At 48.1% G+C, this 23,727-nt stretch overlaps 1 protein-coding gene across 4 annotated transcripts; it reads right to left on the bottom strand.

The window, feature by feature from the left end:
• Positions 1-5,823: 5,823 nt before the first annotated feature.
• Positions 5,824-21,693, bottom strand: SERBP1 (SERPINE1 mRNA binding protein 1). Of its 4 annotated transcripts, none has more exons than XM_040072595.2 (9): positions 21,224-21,692; positions 18,021-18,183; positions 16,846-16,983; positions 16,617-16,712; positions 15,967-16,041; positions 14,061-14,238; positions 8,166-8,339; positions 7,165-7,203; positions 5,824-6,274 (listed from the first exon to the last, which is right to left on the bottom strand). In XM_040072595.2, exons 1-9 carry the CDS (start codon positions 21,582-21,584, stop codon positions 6,218-6,220), a joined length of 1,281 nt encoding a protein of 426 aa, XP_039928529.1. In that variant the 5' UTR covers positions 21,585-21,692; the 3' UTR covers positions 5,824-6,217. The 4 variants fall into 4 exon arrangements, with proteins under 4 accessions (XP_039928529.1, XP_039928530.1, XP_058277686.1 ...); XM_040072596.2 differs by having other exon boundaries at positions 16,617-16,688; XM_058421703.1 differs by lacking the exons at positions 5,824-6,274; positions 7,165-7,203; positions 8,166-8,339 and adding an exon at positions 10,632-10,736 and having other exon boundaries at positions 21,224-21,693.
• Between the last annotated feature and the right edge of the window lie 2,034 nt (positions 21,694-23,727).

Genomic DNA, 23,727 nt, shown 5'->3' with positions numbered 1-23,727 from the left:
AGAGAGGGGAGCCCGGCAGGAACGCCCGCGATCCGCAGAGGATTTCTGGTTTGATGCGAGCACAGCCTGGGTTTTGAGACTTTACAGAGAATTTCTGTGTTTTAATGTGAGTTCAGCCTGGGTTTTGGGACTTAACAGAGAATTTCTGTGTTTTAATGTGAGTTCAGCCTGGGTTTTGGGACTTTACAGAGAATTTCTGTGTTTTAATGTGAGCACAGCCTGGGTTTCGGCACTTCATGAAATGTTTCTATGATTCAATGCAAGTTCAGCCTGGGTTTCGGCACTTTATGAAATATTTCAGTGTTTCAATGTGAGTTCAGCCTGGATTTTGACCCTTTACAGAGTATTTCAGTGTTTCAATGCAAGTTCAGCCTGGATTTTGACACTTTACAGAGCATTTCAGTGTTTCAGTGTAAATTCAGCCTGGATTTTGACACTTTACAGAGTATTTCAGTGTTTCAATGCGAGTTCAGCCTGGATTTTGACACTTTACAGAGTATTTCAGTGTTTCAATGCGAGTTCAGCCAGGATTTTGGCACTTTACAGAGTATTTCAGTGCGTTTTGATGTGAGCCCGGCCTGGATTTTGACACTTTACGAAATATTCCAGTGTTTCAGCACAGCCAGTCCAGTCACTCACATGTGACACCAAGTGACAAAACCCTTCCCCAGTCACACCTCACCCCGGGACAGGGCTGCTCCTCCGCACCCTCTGGAACCACAGCCACAGCTGGGGATGCCAGAGCCAGATTTGGGGGGATTTGGGGGGATTTTGGGAGCCTTTCCCAGAGCCTCGCCCCGAGTGGCTCAGCCTGGCTGGGCCCAGCCCAGGATCAGAGCTGGAACTCATCATTTGCACCTGAAAGAGCAAGGAACTGCAAGAAGGGAGGGATGGAAGAGCTCAGCACCTCTGGCGACACCAGACCCACGAGGGACACAGCACCGGAGCCAGGGCCCCTTCCTTGCTCCAGTTCAGGGCAGGAAAATTCCAGCAGGCAGCATCCATACTCAGTGAAATGGATCGTCAAGAGGAATTTGAGTGATTTATTGGAGTGCTCTAATTACAGGCTGGAAGGGTGTTGCACGTTTAATGGCTTTGTTTACCAGATGTGTGCATATAAATAAAATGCTGGAAATCTGAACTCGGCTTCCTGTTGTTTGCTCTGTTGTTCCAGCTTTACGCAGAACAATTAAAAATTAAAAATAAAGCTTGGAAGGTTGCAGTTAGGGGTGGAGCAGTCCAGGTATGAACTTACCTGGAGCATCCTCTGCGTGCCCAAGGAGCTGCTGAGGGCACCGTTTGGGAGATTTGGGAATTGCCAAATACCAGCTCAGCCACCTCGCTTCGGGCTTCTGAGGTCTGGTGCCACCTGTGTCACCTGCCTGGGTGTCATCAAAGGGAAACATCTCCCTCAGAACCGGGTCAGACATCCAAAAAACCAGAACTGCTCTCCTGGGAACCACCCTGGCCAGAGGATTCCGCCTGAGCACCACGACTCAGCCCCTCAAAGTCAGCTCTGCAAACCAAACGGAACTAGAAAGGCAGAAAAGATGCCAAAAAAAGGGAATTTTTAATAGATAAAGTACTATTTTGTCATTCATCTCTTTCTGCACGTTGATTTTCTGCCTCAACACGAGGATAAGAAAACGCTGGAATTCATTTTCCCCTCTCTGCAAACCTCCAAATCAATCAAACTGTGGGGTTTCACATCCCGTCTAACTCCAAGAGACAAGGACCAGACTTCTGGAACTCCAGCCTGGAAGTCTCCCAGTAATGGCCCTGAGCGTCCCAGGAAGCGTTTTCCCCTCAGGCTCCCCTTTCCAGCAGGAATATCAGGTTCGGGTTCCTGGGGACAGCCCAAGCGTGGAACCTGGCCGAGCAGAGCAGCCCAGGAAAGGGGTTTTGGTCCTCGGAATGGCTCCGGGAACGGCACAGCTGGAAGCGGCACCTTTGGGTGTCAGCGCTGGGTCGGTTAAACCGGAGCCCTGGCTCTGCAAAGCCAGCCCTGTGGGCAGAGCTGCCACAGGCAAGGGGGGCTCAGCTCAGCTCCTCCAGCTGCTGCCACCGCGTGTCCCCACGCAATCCCGACACCCCAGGAGAGTCCACGTCCTTTCCCACACGGCCAGCTCTTGGAATTTGTTACCCTGGTTTTTCTGAGTTTCTTTATTAGCCTTTTGATTTTCATGGATGGAGTCAGATCTTTTAGTTACTGTAGAATATCAGAGCCCTTTTTCTACCTTTCCCACACAAATAATATAAACAGATCCTTTGTTTTTCGTTCTCTGTCCTTTGTTTGCACATTTCTAACCTGAAAACAATTGTAACTGACAATTGGTCTGGCCACTGAGGCTGAGGGGTGGAAACCCCAAAAAGCCAATCTTCTGCTGGACCCACAAATGTATAAAAGTAAAAAATAAACAAAGGGGCTCTCTTCTCTCCGCTCTTTCAGCTGGGAGCTGGATCAGAAGAACCTCTGTGAAAATCTCTTGTCTGCGTGTGATTTGTGTGTCTCGGTGACAGGAATTGATCATTTAATAGCCCCTGCCTCTTGGAATTGATCATCCAACCCCTCTGCTCCCTCCCACCATCCCAGCTCTGAGATCAACCTCCCTGCTCCAACCTTGCCCTTCTCCAATTTGCTTCCAAGTTTTCCTGCTCTCTTTTCCAAAGGATTGGAATTTAAAAGCTGTAGTCCCTGAGATTTGGTAGGACAGCAGGAGCAAGCAAGAGGACAGAAAATGTTACTAAAAGCAAGCTCATTCATCAGAAATAACCTGCTTGGGAGCTGCTTTTCCAAGGCAAACACCATCCTGGGAATGGGAATGCAGGCTGGACTTCCTGGGACAGACCCTAGCTGTGCCACTATGAACCTCAGTGGTTTCATTTCCGTGTGTTTTCAGGACTTTTTTCTCTTAAAGAGCATGAAAATAAACCTTTATTTCAGTTATCACCCACGGATATTAAAGATAAATGTTCACAGTTTTAGCTCTTGACACAAATGGACTGAAAGAGGCAGACTTACATCTGGCAGAACAGCGGAAGGAGCCATTTTAAAGTTAAAAGCTGCGCTGAAAATCACTCTGGGTGCTATTTGGGAATGCCCTGGAGCAGGAAAAGGGAAAATCCAGCCAGCACACTCACCTGGGGTGGCAGCTGGAACAGCAAAAGGTTTGGATTGCGGCAGGTTTGTGTTCCAGGGAATCTTTTCTCACCCTCTGATGGAAAATTTGCCTCCTGCTCCTGCCTGGGGCTGGAAATGCAGGTGAGGGAAGTGATCCAGGATACTCACAGAGGGTCACAGCACGAGCTCCGGTGGAAAACAGCTCAGGAAAAGCCAAGCCAGCTGCCAACACCACAGCTCAGCAGGCTGCTGCTCCAGATTCCAAGGTCTCCCAACACTTTTTGCCTGTCCTGTACAGTTTTTATAAAAGTAAGGTGTTACCTTCGGTCTCCTACCTACCTAAGAAACTACAAATACGTTCTAAGCTGGCCAAAGAGGAAAACATGAAATAAAATGAGAGATTTGTTCCTGCTCTCCAGACAAATGCTGATAAATCCCTCAGAAATCCTCTTCATTAGCCATTCACTCAACTCCTTTCGTGTACTGAAGGGATACACAGGGATGAAATTGAACCCAGGGTGGTTTTTACTGGGGGAGAAGGAATTTCTCACAAACATTCTCTGGAAAAAACATTCCTTGGTGCTGTCCCCAGCAGATCCTGAGCTCTGTATGAGCCAGAGCTGGGCGAAGCGTTGAGGGTTTGGGTTGAATTTTTGGTGTCTCACGCCCGGATTGTCCCAGTCTGAAGCCACAACTCCCCCCTGAGCCGGCCCAGCTCCTTGCTGGAACGCCTCAGGTACTGCTGGACCTGGGGGCAATCCCACAGCCCAGAGCCCACCTGGAATCCACGTGGGCTTCCAGAGCCACAGCTGCCAGCTTCCCCCACTCCCAGCTCCAGCCATCGCCCCAAAGTCACGGAATGCCAGCTCCAACAATCGCCCAAACTCATGGAATGCCAGCTCCAACAATCACCCAAACTCATGGAATGCCAGCTCCAACAATCACCCCAAACTCATGGAATGCCAGCTCCAACAACAGCTTCAAACTCATGGAATGCCAGCTCCAACAATCACCCAAACTCATGGAATGCCAGCTCCAACAATCACCCCAAACTCATGGAATGCCAGCTCCAACAATCACCCAAACTCATGGAATGCCAGCTCCAACAATCACCCCAAACTCATGGAATGCCAGCTCCAACTATCACCCAAACTCATGGAATGCCAGCTCCAACAACAGCTTCAAACTCATGGAATGCCAGCTCCAACAATCACCCAAACTCATGGAATGCCAGCTCCAACAATCACCCCAAACTCATGGAATGCCAGCTCCAACAATCACCCAAACTCATGGAATGCCAGCTCCAACAATCACCCAAACTCATGGAATGCCAGCTCCAACAATCACCCAAACTCATGGAATGCCAGCTCCAGCTCCAACAATCACCCAAACTCATGGAATGCCAGCTCCAGCTCCAACAATCACCCAAACTCATGGAATGCCAGCTCCAGCTCCAACAATCACCCAAACTCATGGAATGCCAGCTCCAACAATGACCCAAACTCACGGAATGCCAGCCCCAGCTCCAACAATCTCCCAAACTCATGGAATGCCAGCTCCAACAATCACCCAAACTCATGGAATACCAGCTCCAACAATCACCCCAAACTCATGGAATGCCAACACCAGCAATGACCCCAAACTCATGGAATGCCAGCTCCAACAATCACCCCAAACTCATGGAATGCCAGCTCCAACAACCACCCAAACTCATGGAATGCCAGCTCCAACTATCACCCCAAACTCATGGAATGCCAACTCCAGCTCCAACAATCACCCAAACTCATGGAATGCCAGCTCCAGCTCCAACAATGACCCCAAACTCATGGAATGCCAGCTCCAACAATGACCCCAAACTCATGGAATGCCAGCTCCAACAATCACCCAAACTCATGGAATGCCAGCTCCAACAATCACCCCAAACTCATGGAATGCCAACTCCAGCAATGACCCCAAACTCATGGAATGCCAACTCCAGCAATGACCCCAAACTCATGGAATGCCAACTCCAGCAATGACCCCAAACTCATGGAAAGCCAGCTCCAAGGACAGGAATTACCTCTATTTCAGGGTATCCCAGCTCCAACAACAAGAATTCCCCCAATCTCAGGGTATCCTCTCAAACAAAAAGCAAAGGTTATTTAAAAACTTTTTTTTCTTCTTTTTTTTTTGCCAACAAAGCATCTTGTTCTGTCGAAGGGAAGGAGGAGGGAATAAAGGTCCAAAGGGGGAGTGAAAAGTGGGATACAGGAATTTTAAAAAGCTGGTTTTCAGACCAGCTACCCATTGCTGGATCCATACACAGGTATCGAATCATTAACCAATGTGCTTTGAACCTTGATTTCAAGTATCTGCCTCCAATTTCCTAGAAAGATTTTGTGTAAACAAAACTACCCAACAGAGATGAAAGAAAGAAAAAAAAAAAAAAAAAAAAAAGACTGGTTTTCCATGTTGGAAATGATGCATTAAAACTTAAGTACTCCAGGAGTTCATTCCATACAGCACTAACAGTCTGCCCAAATTAATATTCCACAAATTCCACGGGCCGAGAAAAATCTGCCAGAGAGGAATTCAGGGAAGTGAAGTAGTGTGCAGTAATCAAAACCTAGTTTGGAGTTTGGGGGGGGTGGAGGGAGGAAGGGGAGAAAAGTCTAAAATCCTGAATTAAAAAAAAAAAAAAAGAACACAAATGAAGGGAAAGCTTTTAACTGGTACACACTGTTCACACCTATATTTCAAGTTTGGAAACGCATATTTTCAAGCAGCAATACAAAAAAGTATCCATGAAGAATGCATAATCTCTGAAAAAATTATGAAAACATCCCTGCTACCATTACATTTCTAAATACAAAACTTGACTACCATATTGTTTGCTTCTGTGTAGCGAGAGAAGTTCCTTTTCAAAACAGATAAAATTCAGTCTTTAGGTGTGAATGGTATGAATGACAGTCTCTTTTTTTTTGTTTGTTTGTTTTGTTTTGTGTGTTTTGTTTTTTTTTTCTTTTTCAATTTCTTAGTTGTTTTAGGATCCTTAAGCATGCAAGCCTCGGAGAGGAAGGCCCGACCAGGGCGGGGTTGGCTTTTATGACATCCAGTTTAGGACAGAGCTGGGAAAGCCTCTGGGTCATCTACGTCAGGAGCAGAAGCACTCGACTGAAAAGAGAAACATCACAGAGTTATTGCCCTGAGGCAGAGGTGGCAGCACTCTGGGGCTGGAGAAACTGCTACAAATTTAAAAAAAAAAAAAAAAAAAAAAAAAAAAAAAATCCCTTTTTTAATTTATTCCAAGGATTACAAAGCCTCATAAAGTGGTTTGGTGTTTGTTTTTTTTTTTTTTAATCCGAGCTATCTGGAGAGGAATTGCAGGCAAATTGATGTTGGCACAACGTTATTGCACAATTCTCTTTTTCGAGAGGTCTCAGAATGATCTGGGTTGGAAGGGACCTTAAAGACAACCACGGAATTCCAACCTCCTGCCGTGGATCCTCCTCCTGTGCTCCAATCCTTACTGAGGGGCACAACTGGAATGTTACAGAGAAGCCTCCGTCTGGAGCACAAATTAAATTTTTTCACGTTTAATTTTTCCCACTCAGAAAACAGATGTTGATAAAAGTGATTTTTGTGCCAAATTTTTAGCCCTAAAAATTCAAGCATTAGCCAAGGATCTCAGTAGATTCCAACAGCTTTTTGAAAGGCTTTGCACCCCATCCAAAACCCAGTGCAGAAATTAAGAATTTCACCCTCTTCACTTGGTCCTTGGGGAAGAACGGGAAGAGCCAAGACAGTGAAACTTCTTCCTGTCATGGTATTAATTTATCAAAAACTGTATTTCAAATGAGAGTTGCCTCAACACCTGCATCTGCAGAGTCTCTGCCTCGCCTAAGACTCCACAGGCCACAAAGCAGAATTAAAAAGTAATGGCGGGGTTTGAGCTGCAGGCGCAGCATCTCCAGCTGCTCAGCACACAAGAGCAGAAACAGCCAAGAAAAGGAGGGAAGTTCTGGTCCCTGATCCCCGGGAATGCACATGCAGAGCTCACCCACCTGGTTGGGCGTGTGGATCACATCAAACTCCTTGACCAACTGCAAGGAAACAAAGGCAACACAAAATCAGGAAAGCTTGGAATTACTTCATGGCAGCATTCTTGAAGAGTGTTAGTGAAACAACTCAAGAGCAAACCACTGCTGTTTAATTCCAGTTCTCTAAAATATTCTGATATTGCAATATTCTGATACTGCCAGGAGAGAGCTTCCCAACTAATAAACTGAAGTTTGTAAAGTCTGTGCGTGATAGAAGGGACAGAAACAAGCAAACCTGTGTGAGGGAAACCACAGCACACAGACCGAGCTCGTTTTCCCATCAGTAACAATTTGACTGATGCCTTTAAGGCAAGTGATTCACAGTAAATCAAATCTTCACTGCGGATACATTACAGTGCTTGAACTTCACATATTCTCTCCTAAACCCCACTCAGTAATTTTTCCAAGGTATCTCCCTGGTGCCTTAGCACCAAAGAAGGGAAAAAACCATTACTGGTGGCTGGAGAAAAACCAGTAAGAGCCCTGTTTCCAACTGGAAAATCTGAATTCCTCAGGTTCAAGACCTGACACGCAGCTGCACAACCAGTCCTTCACCCCCAGCAGGTCACAACGCACAGCGAGTGTCCTGGCTGTGGCTGGAATAACCAGCACTTGTGGCTCTGCTCTGGCACCAGCTGCGGCAGCTCACGGTACAGTCACACCCGTCCACGCTGCAAAGTCATTTTTCAGGTTCAGACACGAAGACAGGCACTTTTTAAAAATCCACCCTCCCTTTTTTGTGTCTGACAACAGCACCGCTCAAACGTGCGCCCTTGTGCCCTCACAGCCCGGTCTAAAGTGACCTTTGCACGGGAGGATTTTCACTCGGGTTTGAAGCGCTGTTCGCTGTCAGAGCATCTGAGGGGAAGGGAAGGGAAGGGAAGGGGAGGGGAGGGGAGGGGAGGGGAGGGAAGATCCCAGCAGGAAACGCAGCGGATTGATTTCCCAGCTGGGGTGGTGCTCACCTTGTCAGTCCTGCCTCCGCGGCTGGCCCTGCCGCCGCGGCCCCGGCCCCCCCGGCCCCCTCTGCCGCCGCGGCCGGGGCGGCCCAGGTCTCCAAAGTTGATCTCCAGCTGGGATGTGATGTCGTTGGCGGGCTTGCGGAAGTGGTGATCCATTACCGAGTCCTCAGCGTGAGCCTGCAATGAGTTTCTCCATCAGCCAGCAAATCCCAGCGAAATCCCCTCCTGGAGGGTTCCTGCAGCTGCGCTCCGGCCACCACAGCCCCTGCCCGCCTCCCACCATCCTTTCCCTGCAGAGACTCTTGGAAAGGGAATTTCCAAGGGAAACCTGGAATTTCTTTGCCTGTCCAAGATAATTTGTGAGTTCACACAACCGCTGAGGTTGGAAAAGTCCTTCAGGATAGAGCCCAACCTTGCCCCCAGCCCACGCCCAGTGCTTCCCTGGATACTGCCCGGGGATGGGCACTCCGAACTTCCCTCCAATGCCCGACCACCCTTTGCATGGAGAAATCCTTCCCAAAATTCCCTCAGATCAATTCTGATGGAAATTCCATCCCCTGCCCCTATCCCAGACCAGACTATTACCAGGCCAGTACAGAATCTCACGTTGCAGCAATCCTCATTTCGTGTCCTGGTTCCATCAATCCCTTCCATTCTTTTCCCACTCTTGGTCACTCATCCTTATTTTTCTCCCTGAGGATTTACGCTTCATTTGCTTTAGCCCTTGATAAATACTTAAGGCCAGCGATCTGCTGAGAATCCCTCACTGCTCTGCATTCCCTGTGACAGCAAATGAGGCACAGAAAGCTCAAACACAAGGAGCTGAAGGAGCTGAAATGGAACCAGTCCCACCAGTGACACTGGAAAACGTGGATCTCAGCACCTTTGCCGTGATAGTCTCTTCCTGGTTTGCTCCCAGTGCATTCGGAGGAAACCCGAGCCTGGAGGAGCAAGGGATGCCCCCAGGAGTTACAAACACCACCAGTGCTGTTATTCAGCACTGAAAACTTCAGGTACACACTGAACCCCACCAGGTATTTTTAAAGCAATTATTTCTCCTGTTTCACACAAATATTTCTTCCATGTGCAAGCCAGTTTTTGGCATCCGGGATAGTATAAAAGAAGTAAAAACCTGCCTATTACAGCTCAACCACGGTGTTTTGGGTAACATGACAACACCCAACACTCTTTGCCTCCGAACCCCCAACTGGCACAGCAATCATCAATTCCCTGCTTTTCCTACACAAATGCCACGTGCAGGCTCAAGCCTCCCAACTCCAGCTGACTTTTCTGCTGCAGTTACACAACATTCAGGCTTTCAAAGGCAACACACTGTGCAATCAAGCCCCGTACTCTTTAATTACCATTTGTGGAGGCCGCCAGGGGACGGAGAGCTCTGGAGTCCAAGCTGCTGTCAGGGATTCCGTGGGTCCTTCCCAACATCCCGTCTACCCCTGCCATTCCCCCTTGTCCTCTCCCTCCATGCCCAGTTCGATTAAAAAATATCCCTTCCATGCTGCTTCATTTCCAACACATTCCACTGGGATGTATCCCACACAAGAGGGATTTTATCCATTTCACTGCACACCCTTCCCTTGGAAATCTCTTTGCCAAACTTACAAAGTTTGTCTCAACAAAGAGAAGTCATTTGTCTTTGCCTCAGCCTGGCATGGCACTGCTCAAACCTAACACCAACACTCTGTAAAACACCTCAGAGATGTTTTAAATTCCTTTCTTACTATCTCATTTTTTATCTACAGTTCTTATCACTGCAGGGTACTGAGATTCTATTTCCAACTACTGGTAGCCGTGTGATAATTCCCTGAGGGGGGGGATCAGTGCATTTGTACAATATTTCTGTGCATTTCCGTCACCTGTGGTGTTTTTATTTAAAAACAAATCACTGCATTTCACCAAAAATCATTGTGCTTCCACAATTTGATTTTGGTATAACCACTGAAGCAACAAACCGCAAATTCCCTATGTAACCTTTGGATGATTTCTCTATCCAAAGGAATTAAAGCTCTTTTAAAACTCCAACAGAAGACTTGGAACACTCTCCTCAGCCTCTTCCATCACTTGGGTGATAAGCCAGACACACTGAACAAGTTAAAACGTTTAATGTCTATGTATTGGTGACTCAGTAGTGCCCTGATTTAATAACTGATCACTTCTTGAAGGCAGTGCTGCACTCAAGGGTCTTGGGGAAGGCTGTCAAAAATGAAGAACAAACCACCAGGAGAGCCAAAGCAGACAGTGATGGAAAAACACCAGCAACAAAAAAAAAAATCAAGACTCTGAGAGCAGCTTTTATGGTAAGGTTTGAAATCAGCAGGATGAGGAGCAAGGGGACTAAAACCATGTCGGGTGCTGGATGGTGCACACTGAGACAACAGGCAGGGACAGAAAAGCTCCACGTTCAATGAAATTCTCTATTTTGGCGAGTTTTTAATATCCAAAGGCTCCCTGCTGAAGGGGCTGGTGTTAACACCCAGGTGCCAGCAGTGAGAGAGAAAGGATCAGTACCTCATTGGAATCCAGCAGACTCCCCTGCATTTCTGTCATCGCCTTTGTCTGGCGACAGTTGCGTGTCCACGCCAAAGTGACAAAAAGGAACAGAGGGAGAAAACAAAAGGAAGAGATGAGACTCAACTACATCCAGGAACAACAGGTAATCAGGTCACGTGAGCTGCCGGCTACAGATGGCACCGAGCACATGGAGCAGCAGAGCGAGGAGGCAGCAGCTGTGCAAGCGGCAGAGACGGCACAGCGCCGACGGGCCGAGGGCGGGGACGGGAGCAACATCAGATGGACACCACAAAGTGCTCAGGTGGATGGACACCAGAAAAAAGCTCAGGTGGACAGACACCAGAAAAAAGCTCAGGTGGATGGACACCAGAAAAGAACAACTCAGGTGGACAGACACCAGAAAAGAACAACTCAGGTGGACGGACACCAGAAAAAAGCTCAGGTGGACAGACACCAGAAAAGAACAACTCAGGTGGACAGACACCAGAAAAGAACAACTCAGGTGGACAGACACCAGAAAAGAACAACTCAGGTGGACAGACACCAGAAAAAAGCTCAGGTGGACAGACACCAGAAAAAAGCTCAGGTGGACAGACACCAAAAAAGCTGAGATGGACAGACACCAAGAAAAACCTCAGATGGACGGACACCAAGAAGTTGCCCAGGAGCTGCTGGAAGCCCAGGCAGAGACCACACATGCAGGCCGGTCTCCAGCACGGCAGAGAGATGGCAAGAGCTGGGATGTTTGGATCAGTGTTCATGGAAACCTTCCTGCAGAGCCTTCATTCAAGAGTCATTCCTCCCAGCTTTGAGGAGATGAATTGTTCTTTTCCAAATACATTCCCTAACCTCCCCCTACAACCTCCTCTAAGAAGGGACTGGATTCATGAGGAGGTTTGAAGAGGCATAGCAGGGATATAGATCTACTGGCTATCAGTTTTTCCAGGAGTCCTGGATTCCACTTTTGGGATGAATTCTAGGATCTGTCCAAGGTGTAACTTGTTCCTGTGTTTTGTAGGAACTGAAGACTCGAGCCACTGAACCATGAAGAGGAAAAGAGGATCTCTGCTTTATGGCATAACCCTGTGTCCTGGCAAGAGGCTCACGGGACCAGGGCTGCTGAAGTCCCTGGATTTCACATGAAAGCAGCAAGGATCTGACACAGAACTGCGAGTTCATCTGATCAGTACCTGCAGAGTCAACGGGAAAAAGGGGCAAGACCTCAGGCAGGAGGACAAGCAGCAGGAAAAGGAGGACAGCTCCTTCCCAAGACTGAGGCAGATGAGCAGCATCAGATTTTCATTCTCCCTTTTCCCAGATTCCTGGGGCATTCTCCAAGGAGTTCTCAAGCTACAGGAATGCAGGTGCTCACCACAGTGCTTCAAATTTCTGACAGATCTACTGGGGCACACAGTGTTTTTCAGCCATAACAGTACAGAAGATCTGGGGCTAAATCCCAGAATTTACCTACAAACCAGAACACTTCCACACATCATCTCTCTTCTTACCAACAAGAATCAGAGAAACCTTAATTTCTTAATTCCTAAGTGCATCCAAGAGGACAAAGAGAGGAAACAGCAGGTGACTGGTGTTTTTCAAAAAATATTTTGCCTTCTAAAGCTGCTCACAAAGGAGCTGCAGTGGAAGCTTTCCTAACGCCTGTATTATAGAGCTATTCTGCTCTAATCCTGAGAGAAAATCCCCACACTGCTTCCCATGGGATCAGGGAACAATGAAGAAGGGAGATGGGGAGACACATCTGCTGGCTGTACAATAAAGCAGCCTAAAAGCAGCTCAGTTTAAAGGCAGATTTGTTAATACCTCACTTTTATGCTTGCGAAGCAAGAGGCCGTTACCTTCTTACGTGATGGTGCTAAAAATATCCCAACTTGTTTATTTCAGAAGTTCACCTCTTAAACAGAACAATCTACTAATTATGTCAGGTCTTCCACGGGAGCAATTCATTTATTCACAGCTTTTGTTCAGATTCTTTTATTTGTTATTGTGTTTTGCTTGGTTTTTTTGAGTTTCTGTTTTGTGGGGGATTTTTTTTGAGTTAACTGATTCAGTTTCAGTTTTCAAATGGAAAATACAGTCTGGATCCTTCTAGCCTCTAAAATTTCTCATAGATAGCATCACCTTTACTATCACATGTGTTCCTATATTAATAAAAGAGTGCCCTCAGATGAGTAAATGTCAGATCTGATTCAGAGACTGAGGGAATTTGAAGAACTGCAGGTTTAGTAAAGTACTTCTGTTTAATACATTCTTTCAGTACACAGCAACATTAAATGTAACTCAAATCCCCCTTTTTACCCAAGCCAGAGAAAGCAGCATTTAATGAACACTCCAGTGAACAGGAGACACAGCCATGCAATCATTTCCAGATCTGAACCACCCCACACAGCAAGAAAACAGCCTCATTTGTCACCAAGTCCAACTCACTGTGAGTTCAATCAGAAGAGAAATGAGACTTTCACTGGAACACTGAGCAGTGCCCCCCACCTGTATCACAGCCCAGCTCCCAGGATAAAAACTGGCAAGGCGTTTTGAAAAAGCAGGAATACATTTTAGGAGAGCAGTCACTTCAAAGGACTCAGCACCATCAGTACACAAAGTTGCAGCCACCTGTCTCTTAAGTGAGCTACTTAACATATTACAGAGTGCTAAAAACAAAGATTAAAACTAAAGATTAGCACAGCCCTGCGTTACAAAACAGGAGCTCTCAGCACCTCCCTCCCTTGTGCATCTCCCCTTGCCACTCTTGGAACAGGATAATGAACATTATGCAATGCCTGAAAGGAGAAACTGCAAATTTAAAACAATTCTACAGCAGCTATGCCGAGTGTCACCGGAGCACATACATCATCTCAAGTGCCTTCCCAAGAACTCCTCTGTGTCACAGCACTGAGCGAGGAGACACCCACGTCTCACATTTAAGATGCACAGTTTGGGTTTAGGGTCTTTGAGGCATGACCAGTCTTCCCTCAAGCTGACATCACTCAGCAAGCACCACCAATCTGTGCACTGCAGAGCAGATGCTAAACAACACAAGTTTCCTTTTTTAAAAAGCAAACTTGACAACATTCCCCCAAAACTCTCAACGAGAGGCAGCTCTGACAAACCCTAAGGGCACAGCTCAGCTCCCAAAGCCAGCCACAGTCAGAATGGCCACTTGTGCTGCTGCAGAAGTTCAATACTGCTAAGAAAATGCTGCTCAAATCAACAAGAAATTAAAAAAAAAAAAAATTAATTCTGTTCCCACTTTCTCAACTTCAACTACAGGTCAGCATCTCCCAGAACGGAGCTTCCACTCCAAAAAACGCTCATCAATGACAAAACCTTTACAAAGGGGACACTCCACTTTACCTCCTCACTCTTCGACTTGTGCAGCACAAATCCTTTTTTCCATTGCCCATCAGCTCCCTCGTTTGGTTTGCGGATGTTGAACTCGACTTTTGCACGATCCTTGCTTTGGATGGCTTTCCACTCATCCAGGGTCATTTCCTTGGGGCCTTCTTCCTTAACTTCTTCGACCTCGTTCTCCCTGCAGTGAATTCGTGGAGATTATGATCACAGCTAAGCATTTACACACCCTGGATACAATTTCAAAATCAGCTGCTGGCTGGTACCAGGTTAGAAATTGAACTTTGTTGAGGATTTAGCAGTTAAGAGGTGAAAATATAAACACTCACTTCCACCACAGGAAAATTCATCTCCTTTACAGGGAGTGCCAAAAAAATTACAGTCAGCCACCTCTGAGCACAGCAAAATGTTAAAATTAAAACTGACCCATGCCATCAAATCTCCACATTACTCTCAATTTTAGCTCCAAATCTGAAAGTATAACCTCTGTCATGACTTGTTTGGCGCTCCTTCCCCCCTTTTTGAAATACATCTCTCATAAACATTCCAGTCAAGGCAGTGAGAACTCGTTCTTCCCACAGTTTTTAAGCTTTTTAGTATTTTAAAGAACAGAATTTAAGCAGCTTCGAGTAATTTGCTTCTTTTGTTGAACCGAAGACAATTATTCAAATTTTAGTTCCAGCTACTTTGAAAAAAATAACAGCACCTTAAAAAAAATAACAGCACACACTTTATTTGTGAGATACAGCACCTCTACTTTGTGCCAAAGGTTATTTTAAAATAAAACACACAACCACTGTGCTCAATAACAGATCATATTCCAGCTGCTGGAAGCCTCTGCTCATTGTTCAGAGTGTTTATGCAGCTGATTTTCTGATTTATAGGAAACCAGTGTTGTGTATGTGCAGCAAAAAGATCATGAAAGCCTCAATCACAAAGGTTTTCATTTGGCAGCCATTGACTTTGAACAATCACGCAAAGGTTTTATGTCAAAATTACTGTATTTCAACTTTTTTCTCCCTGTGTAGGAGAGAAGGATTTTTGACATGGGATGTAATCAGAATTTGTTTTGTTCAAGGCAAGGATTTTACTGCAGTAAAACATCCTACAGTTCTGCTGAAACACTGAGGGGAAAGATCCACATAAAACCAGACAATTAAAGAGTCACCCAGGTGGAGATGCTTTTCTACACAAAGTTTTTAGTGAGGCAATCAAGCCACAGTAAACACATTAGGAGCCATTAGGAACAGGTATTTCAAAATTCTGTTTGACATTTTTTGAGTTCTCTACAAAGCCCCCTCCTCATTTTAAAACACAACATCAGTCACCCTAGGCTACCATGAAAATTTGGATTGTATTTTTACACCAACTCAGTATCAGTAGGGCTCCTTCTGCCTCTCTGGTTACTCTTTCACCCATGCAGCCCCTGGTTCCGCCTGTAACAGTGTCCAAGGGAGATGGGCAGAGATCCAGGTAACTCTGAAAACTGCCAGGAGAATGAATGAAAGATACAACCTTTCTCCTACAGCTCAGTCACACCCGCTCCAAGGCTGTCCTGGGAAACTGAGTTTAAAAAGTTGCCTCCCATTGGCATTTCTGTCCCATTTGCTTGGTGTTTCTACCTAGACTGAGCACAGATGCTTTTGGGGTTGGAATCTGGAGTTACAACCCCAGAACCCGAAAAAATGATTATTAATAAATAAATCTGGCAGAGCCCGCAGGACACCAAGGAATGCTTTAAAGACAACAATTTCCAGACAGGAGGGTTTAAGGAGACTCACTCAGCGGCACTGTGGATGATCTACTGCTAACGTGAGTTTGGCCAAAGAGGTGTGGGATTGAATAGCAGGGGTTGAAGGCAGTGCAACAGCCCCTCTGAAGCAAGGTGAAGGGGAGGGCTGGTACTCACTTATTTTCAGAATCAGCAGGCGGGTGCTCCTCTCCCTCTGGCGTTTCCTCAGTTACAGCTGACTGATCCAATTCACTGCAATTACATAACGTTGGGAGTTGGGGCTTTTTTACAACTTCATCCCTCTTTAAAGCCATGTGAGATTAACAATCAAGACCCACGGTGGATTTAGTGTTCCAATAAGGACTGGTGCTCTCTGTGCCTTTTAAATTCCTTGCTTTTCGTTTAACTAATGGTTTAACCCAACGCTTCCTAATCCCCCTCCTGAAAGGCTCCTCCTGTCCCCTTCCAACACAAAATGGATTTGGGCATTAAAAATAGATTTCAATGGGACAGCTGAATTTTACTAACACAAAACGCAACTTTTGATCCTGATCAAAATTTACTAAAAACAGAACAGTTTCCTTTTAACAAAGAATTGTTACAACACCAGCACAAGACCTCCCAAACTTCCCCAAAATTCTGGCTGAAAACAGCGGAGCTGTTCTCATGGCACAAGAAGTCGCCGGGGTTTTAAACCCTGCAGAAGCGTGGCAAAAATCACGCAGATCAAAGGCAAAAAGGCAGCTAAACCTGGGCATTCTGCAAGCCGTAATTAGGGCTGATTAACTCAGTGCTAACAGCTTTCTGAGCAACGAGGGGTCACTCACGTTAGCTCGTCTTTGACAGTTCCCCAGTTGTGCGAGCCGCTGCCACCGCGCTTGTCCTCGTGCTTTAGGCCGCTGAAATGTGAATGTGAAACAGAACTAACAAAACTGAGTTAACATTATAGTGTCCGGACACAGAGACTCAAAAGATCAATTTCAAACGGGGTTGGGGCGCAGGGGGGTCAGAGCGGTAAAGAGGAGCCAGAAGGGACAGGGGAGGGTCAGGACTCACGATCTATCGCTGCCGCTGTGTCTGTCGAATTCCCGTTTGCCGCGAGAGTCAAAGCCATCTCCTCGGCCCATCCCGCGCCCGCGCCCGCGGCCCCGGCCCAGGCCTCCGCGTCCACGCATGGGTCGGTCCAGGATGGGTCTGGCACAAACAGCCACAGGTCAGGGCTTCGCTCCAAAAACGGACAGCGTTTCACCGTCCTGTCCTCTCTGAGGATTTTTATTTACTGGGTTTTGCTCTGGTAATTACCGCTCGGAAGCTGGGTCGAGCGATTCGCCTCCAAAAACGTACAGCGTGTTTCATGGTGCTTTTCCTCTCTTGAGAACTTTATTTACTTGTTTTTCCTTTGGTAATTAGTTTGTGGCTGGGTTCAGGCTCTAATTTTAAAAAAGTCACTCCCCCATCCCTGGAAATGTCCAAGGCCAGGTTGGAAGGGTTTGGAGTAACTCGGGATAGTGGAAGGTGTTCCTGCCTGTGGTATGGGTTGGAACCAGATCACCTTTAAGGTCCCTTCCAACCCAAACCTTTCTGGGGTTCCATGATTTTAAAATCTGGAAACAAATGCTCAGGATTGCTGTTTCTTTGCATCTTCTGGCATTAATTCCAAAATTTAACCTTAGTATTGTGTTACACAATTAACTGATGCTAAAACTTCAACTAAACTCACTTTCATCCAGCTTACTTTTAAAAGGATTTTAACTTTGCAACTAAGACTTTAATATTTGAACATTACTCCAATTCTGGCTGCCTCACAATACTCGAGACAGTTTAAATTTCACGTAGATCCAAGATGGCCTCACCACTTCCAGGTCTGAAGCCAAGGTGCAAACACCTACGTGGACAAACTTAGGTGGCTTTAAGTCAGCTGTGCAGATTAAAGCCACAGCTGTAACAGCAAACAAATCTCCTCCTGCAGGAAACAGCTATGCTTGGGTTCCCCCCCGAGCTGTATGGTGAATATCTTGATTTGAACCATAATTCAGTTACACCTGATCACTCCCAGCCTAAAACTCCAGTTAAGTATGCAAACAAAACCACGGAAAAGGGAAGCGTTATCGTCTGCGGGACAGGAATTTAATCTTGATTCACCCAGCTTTTTCACCTGAGCAGCAGAAGGCTGGACAGCCCTGTCCTGCCAAAGCTAGGAAAGCTGTTTATCAGCAAGACAAAACTCTTACTTATCCACAGAGAACTCTCCTCCCTCGCCCTTCTCCTCGGCGGGTTTCTCGAAGCGGCGCTCGCGGGGAGGTCGTCGCTCGGGTCTCCTGTCGATGGGTTTGCCTTCGCCCTGCTGCTGCTGCTGCTGCTGCTGATCAGGCCTCCTGCCAATCCTCCTTATCCCTGAAACATCAGGCCAGACACATCAACGGCATGAGGAGTGCTGCGGGACAGATACCGACCCCCCCAGGCAAACAAGAGGGAAGAGAAGTTTTATTTCTGTGTAAACTGAGCAATTCCACTTCCACCTGACCCTTCTCAGCCACATTTTTACCCAGGATTTCAAACTGTGTTTGACTGAAAACTTAAGTAATCCTTGCTGAAATGACAGGGGCAACTTTCAAGCAAAGATCAAGGTAAGCAAGATTTTATTGCCTTTTTTTTTTTTTTTCTCTGAAAGGCGCTTTTCAGGTGAAACAAGTGGAGAACACCCAAATGAAGTGAGCATCACCCCGGTGGTGCTAAGACAATCCTGTGCTCCCCGAGTCAGTCATCCTGCGCTGCTCTGACAGCTGGACTCCACGATCCTGGAGGTGTTTTCCAAGGTGTGGTTCTGTTCTTGGAAACTCTTCTGGGCAGCAGTGCCACCACCTGCACCAGGTGTCACCACCTGCACCAGGTGTCACCTGCAGGCACTGCTCAGTGACCAGCTGGGGCCCTCACCTGCACGGATCCTTCCAGGCCAACGTTCTACAAAGGTTCTCCTCCCGGTGCACTTCTCAAAATAGCTAAAGAATCCACAGTGCCACTGAGCTGCCCAGCACCCCTCCTCCCTGCCCAGGCCTCCTGGAAGAGTTTTTACTGCAAATAAAAACCTCCCGTGGGCATTCCCTCCTTTACCAAGCCCTCACAGTTTTCTTCTCCACTCACGTCAAAGGCCTTGTTCGCTCCTCTTTAAAAGATGAGGACAAACACATTGCTGCTTTGTTGTACCACCTTCTTGACAAAACGCTGGCTCCAAAATCAACAAACCAGCTTTTAAATTCAAAGCTGATTTTTAAATTTTTTTTTTAATTTTTTTTTTTAAATTTTATTTTAAAGAACCAAGTTCCTGCCTAGCAAGCAATGTCAAACTTGGGTGGGGCTAGAGAAGTTGCAGTTGTAATGATATCCAAGCCAACACACCCAGATGAACAATGTCTCCCTCACCTTCCAAGCTGTATTTAACATGAAGTTTGCATGGCACACACATTCCCGACTCCCCGAGGAAACAAGGGGTTAAAGCCAGCAGCCTGCACTCGGAGAAGGGCTCTCCAATGGGGACGGGCATTCCATGTGAGGAGGAAAAGCAGGGAGAGGAGCAGGCATGCTGCAGAACTGGAATGGAACAGCCTCGGCTTTTGAATTTCGAGTTCAACGCCCTGCGCTCACAAAAACCCGGCTCCTGCTGAAGCCGAACCCAAAATACGAGTTATTTCTCAGCATCACCAAGCTTTGAACTGCTAATTCTGCAGGCAAATCACTCCCAGCCTCGTGGAGTAGTGGAACAGCTTAAAATACATTCACACAGGAAACAAACCCTGGCATTGAGCACCTTTATGATGCCAGAACTGCAAAAAAACAGCCCTGCACAAAAATAGACGTTTTCAAACTGGGAACTGACTTTGTTTACGACACTGCTACAGCAGCGGCCCGACTTTCTCTGTTTCACTACCACAACAAACCACGAAAATTGTTATTTTTCACACTGCTCTCGAAAAGATGTGAAAATCGGGAGGTGAAGAGGAGCCAGCCCTGCCCAAACCCCTCCGGTGATGCCAAAGACACTGCCATGTCCCAGGTGCATCCCGTGGGGACAGCACGGGAATGCTGCACCTCACTGAGGCTTCCAGGGGACACTGGTTTAGTGAACCGGGGCTCCGGACAAGTCATTGCATCCCTCACGCAGAAAACACTCCTGAATGTTAATGAGCAAGAGATCCACGAGCAAAGAGTGTTTCTAACACAGCTCCTAAATCTGTCTTCTCACGAGGCGCTTTCAAATTAACACTTATAACGCCCACTTTCCAAAACAACTAATAAATTAAAATCACTTCTTTCTTTCGCAGCGGAGGATCAGCATCGCTTTGTAACATGAACGCGGAAGCGTGAAGATGCTCTCAGGTAGCACCGTGCTCTGCGAAAAGCTGGCTGAAATCGCAGTTAACCTGTTACTCCCTTGCTCCCACGCCATGTGCTGTCACCACACGGTGATGCTTTTCAGGGATTCCTCTGAAGCTGTGACCCACCTGCCTCGGGCGCGGTGGAGCTGCCTGCCCGGGACGCCATGTGCCCACATCCCTCCCTATCCATGCGGGGCCCCGGCCTCCGCATTCCCAAAGCAGATCCTTCCATCTCTTTCCGCTTTTCATTTCTTTCTTTCCGAAGCTTTTCACGTAGGATGTCTCAGAAATTTACGGGAACTAAGAATTCATGCAAATTATTGTTTAAATATATATGGAAACAAGGAGATTGCCATGAAGGCTGTTTCGCTAGAAAATGACCCAAAGAGATTTTGGAAAGCCAGGGAAATTCCAGATATCCTGTCAAATCCATCGGACCGCCTGAAACACGAGTCAAGTTCAGGACACAAGGTTGGAAAGGGCTTGGTACAACCTGGTCTAGTGGAAGGTGTCTCTGCCCATGGCAGGGGCTGAACGAGAAGGGCCTTTCCAACACCATTCCAGGACTCCATGTGCCGGTTTAGATGGGAAATTGGAAAGGAATCGCTCCCTGGGAGGGTGGGCAGGCCCCGGCACAGGTTGCTCAGAGAAGCTGTGGCTGCCCCTGAATCCCTGGAAGCGTCCAAGGCCGGGCTGGACGGGGCTCGGAGCAGCCCGGGCCAGCGGAAGGTGCCCTATGGCACGGATGGCCTTTAAGATCCCTTCCAACACGAGCCACTCCACGATTCCCTTCCCCGCCGATATTCCCCATTTCGCGTTACTCCTCTCCCTCCCGCCGGCACCGAGGCAGCTCCGGGCGCCCCGCACGCCCGACTCCATTTTGCGCGGGACACGTGGGGCCAGGCGAGCCCGGAGCCGCCGCCACCGGCCCCGCGGGCGCCCCGGGCGGGCTCCCCGGGCGGGCTCCGCCATGCGCGGCCCCACGTGCGGCTCGGCCCTGCCCGGGCCCCCTTTGTGCGGAGCCGGCCCGACCCTCCCCGCCGACCCCGCGGCCCGCTCACCCTCCTTCCGCAGCGGCGCTCCGGGCTGGCCCCCGCCATCCTCCCGGCGGTCCCCGCCGGCGAAGGGCGGCAGCGGGTTCTTGCGCTCCTTCTGCGACTCTCTGCGCAGCTGCTTGGCCGCGCTGCCCGCGCCGCCGCCGGCCTGGCCCGCTCCGCCGGCCCCGCCCGAGGAGCCGCTCTGGGCGCCCGCCGGACCGCGGGCCCCGCCGCCCGCTTGGCTCCCGCCGCCGCCGCCGCCGCTCTCCTTCCTCCGGCTCTCCGCCGCGCGCAGCACCTCGAAGGGGTCGGACTCGTCATCGAAGAGCTGATCGAAGCGGTTGGTGACGACGCACCCGAAGCCCTCCTGCAGGTGTCCGGGCATGATGGGCCCCCGTCGGCGGGATCCTGCGCGGATGCTACCGGGCCCCCCGCGCCCTGCTCGCTGCCGCACAAGATGGCGGGCCCTGAGGAGACGCGCTTCTCTTCCGGCGCGGCCACATCCGGGCACCTCCGCGGGGAGGGCGGGCGGGCGCTGCAGCGCCGCCTGCGGCCACGCCGCGAACCGCCGCGCGCATTGTTGTGAGGCGGGCAAGGGATTTCCCGCCATGGCCTCTACCATCGGCGACAAAGGGGGGGAATCGGTCGACGGGGGACGCGGTGAGGGGCGGAGCTCAGCACCGCGCCCCCCCCGCCTCCCCCGTCGACCCCCGCGCCTCTCTCGCCGATGGTACCTCCCGCGTGTGGGCCCCCTCAGAAATAAAACCTGAATAAGGCGGAATTAGCAGATTTGCCGTTATTAACTGATAAAAGTTGATTTCCAGGCGTCGATCTGAAAGTGCTAACAAGATTTCCCGCTTTCGTGGGCATTTCTGCTCACCTAATTAGCGGACAGGCGTAGCAGGCAGTGTCAGGTGGAGGTGGTAGATGTTTGCGGTATTAATACATACTAACATACTAATAATATAGCAGTATACAGTATACATAAATGCTGCATAGCGGCATATATAATAACATGAAATATACGGTATATTATAATACCTATGGTAATGTATACAGTAACATAATACATTATGCATAATGCATAACATGCAATACACACTTAATAAATATTGTATTATATTAATTAATACTCATATACTGATGTAACTATATGTCAGCATGCCACTATTATAATATTGATATGTTGTTATATATATATACACACACACAAGTATCTGATTTTATCCAAAAGTCACTGTATCAAGTGATAGATATAAAAAATAATATATCTATAAAACATAATAAACAGGCACAGATTGGACATGTCCTTCAAAACACAATTTGATTGCTCACAGTTTACATCTCTAAGTCATCAGAACATTTTGGCACCTGTTATAAAATAAACTGTGCGCTCAGCAAGGATGTTATTTCCAATATTTGCTTTGCCCGCTCCAAGAAGCCTGAAATAATTGCTTTAAAAATTAATTTAATTACATTCTTTCCGTTCTTGAATGCGCATTGCTCATAAATCCAAGACTCAACACCAACTGGTTTGGAAAACCCCATAGTTTAGTTTCTTCAAATAAAGGAAAAGATGTTTGGTTTCGTGGATTGTTGTTCGCAGTATTTCCCTGCAGTCCCACAGCTCCCCGTGCTCAGGTTTCGGGAGGTTTTTGAGGAAACTTCTCCTGCCGTGACTCTGAGGGGGACTGGAGCAGCTCCCCCCACTTCTTGGGCTGTGAATAATCGCCATAAATTATACCCCAAGAACCGAAAACATTCTCTTCTCGAAGCCTTTTAGGGATGAATCAAGCGGCACCTAATTAAAACCCGGCGTGGACGTGCCGACGATTCCAGGGAAAGCCCGGACAGCCCGTCACACGCTCCGAGGCCGCGTTGCATCACGCACACGTTTTGCGAACAAAACACGAACGGTTCCCGCTCCCATCCCTGACGTGCTTTTGCCAGATGGCACCGGCAGCTTTATGGGAGCGGATTTGCTCACGGAAATGGACCGCCTGTCTCCGAGGGCTGGGATTTGCAACTCCAAGGGGAGCCACGGCATCTGCCTTTTGTTGCTTTTGCAGGGGCTGTGCGCGTCCAGCTCCCCTGTGCTGCTGATGTACGCTCAGTATTCCAGAGCTTTCCAAGTGCTGACACGGCGTAAAAGGTTTGGGGTGACACTTTGAATTAAACGCGTGCCAAACACGGCACGCGGGGAATGACTTCCCACTGCCAGAGGGGAAGATAGATGGGAAATGGGGAAGGAATTCCTGGCTTTGAGGGTGGGGGGACCCGGGCACAGGGAAAAGAAGCTGTGGCTGCGCCTGGATCCCTGGAATGTCCAGGGGTAGTGGGAGGTGTCAGCAGGGGATAGAACCGGATGGTCTGTAAAGCTCTTTCCAACTCAAACCATCCCATTCTCCTATGAAAACAGACTCCAAGTATTTAACACAAACAGGGAAATCAATCACCACGGGAACACAGTTACGGGAGCTGAGCAGGGAGCGGGAACTGCAGCCTGCAGGAAGCTCCAGCTCCGCTCT

This window comes from Hirundo rustica, chromosome 9, assembly GCF_015227805.2.
Source record: "Hirundo rustica isolate bHirRus1 chromosome 9, bHirRus1.pri.v3, whole genome shotgun sequence".
NCBI classification, from domain to species: Eukaryota; Metazoa; Chordata; class Aves; order Passeriformes; family Hirundinidae; genus Hirundo; species Hirundo rustica.
This window is presented reverse-complemented; position numbering and strand designations above follow the sequence as displayed.

Coding starts and splice junctions, on each gene's coding strand:
- SERBP1 (XM_040072595.2), bottom strand. CDS start 21,584: ATGCCCGGACACCTGCAGGAGGGCTTCGGGTGCGTCGTCACCAACCGC. Junction 16,984..18,020: donor GGAGAGTTCTCTGTGGATAA/GTAAGAGTTTTG, acceptor TGTTTGTGCCAG/ACCCATCCTGGACCGACCCA. Junction 6,275..7,164: donor TGATCCACACGCCCAACCAG/GTGGGTGAGCTC, acceptor TTCTCTTTTCAG/TCGAGTGCTTCTGCTCCTGA.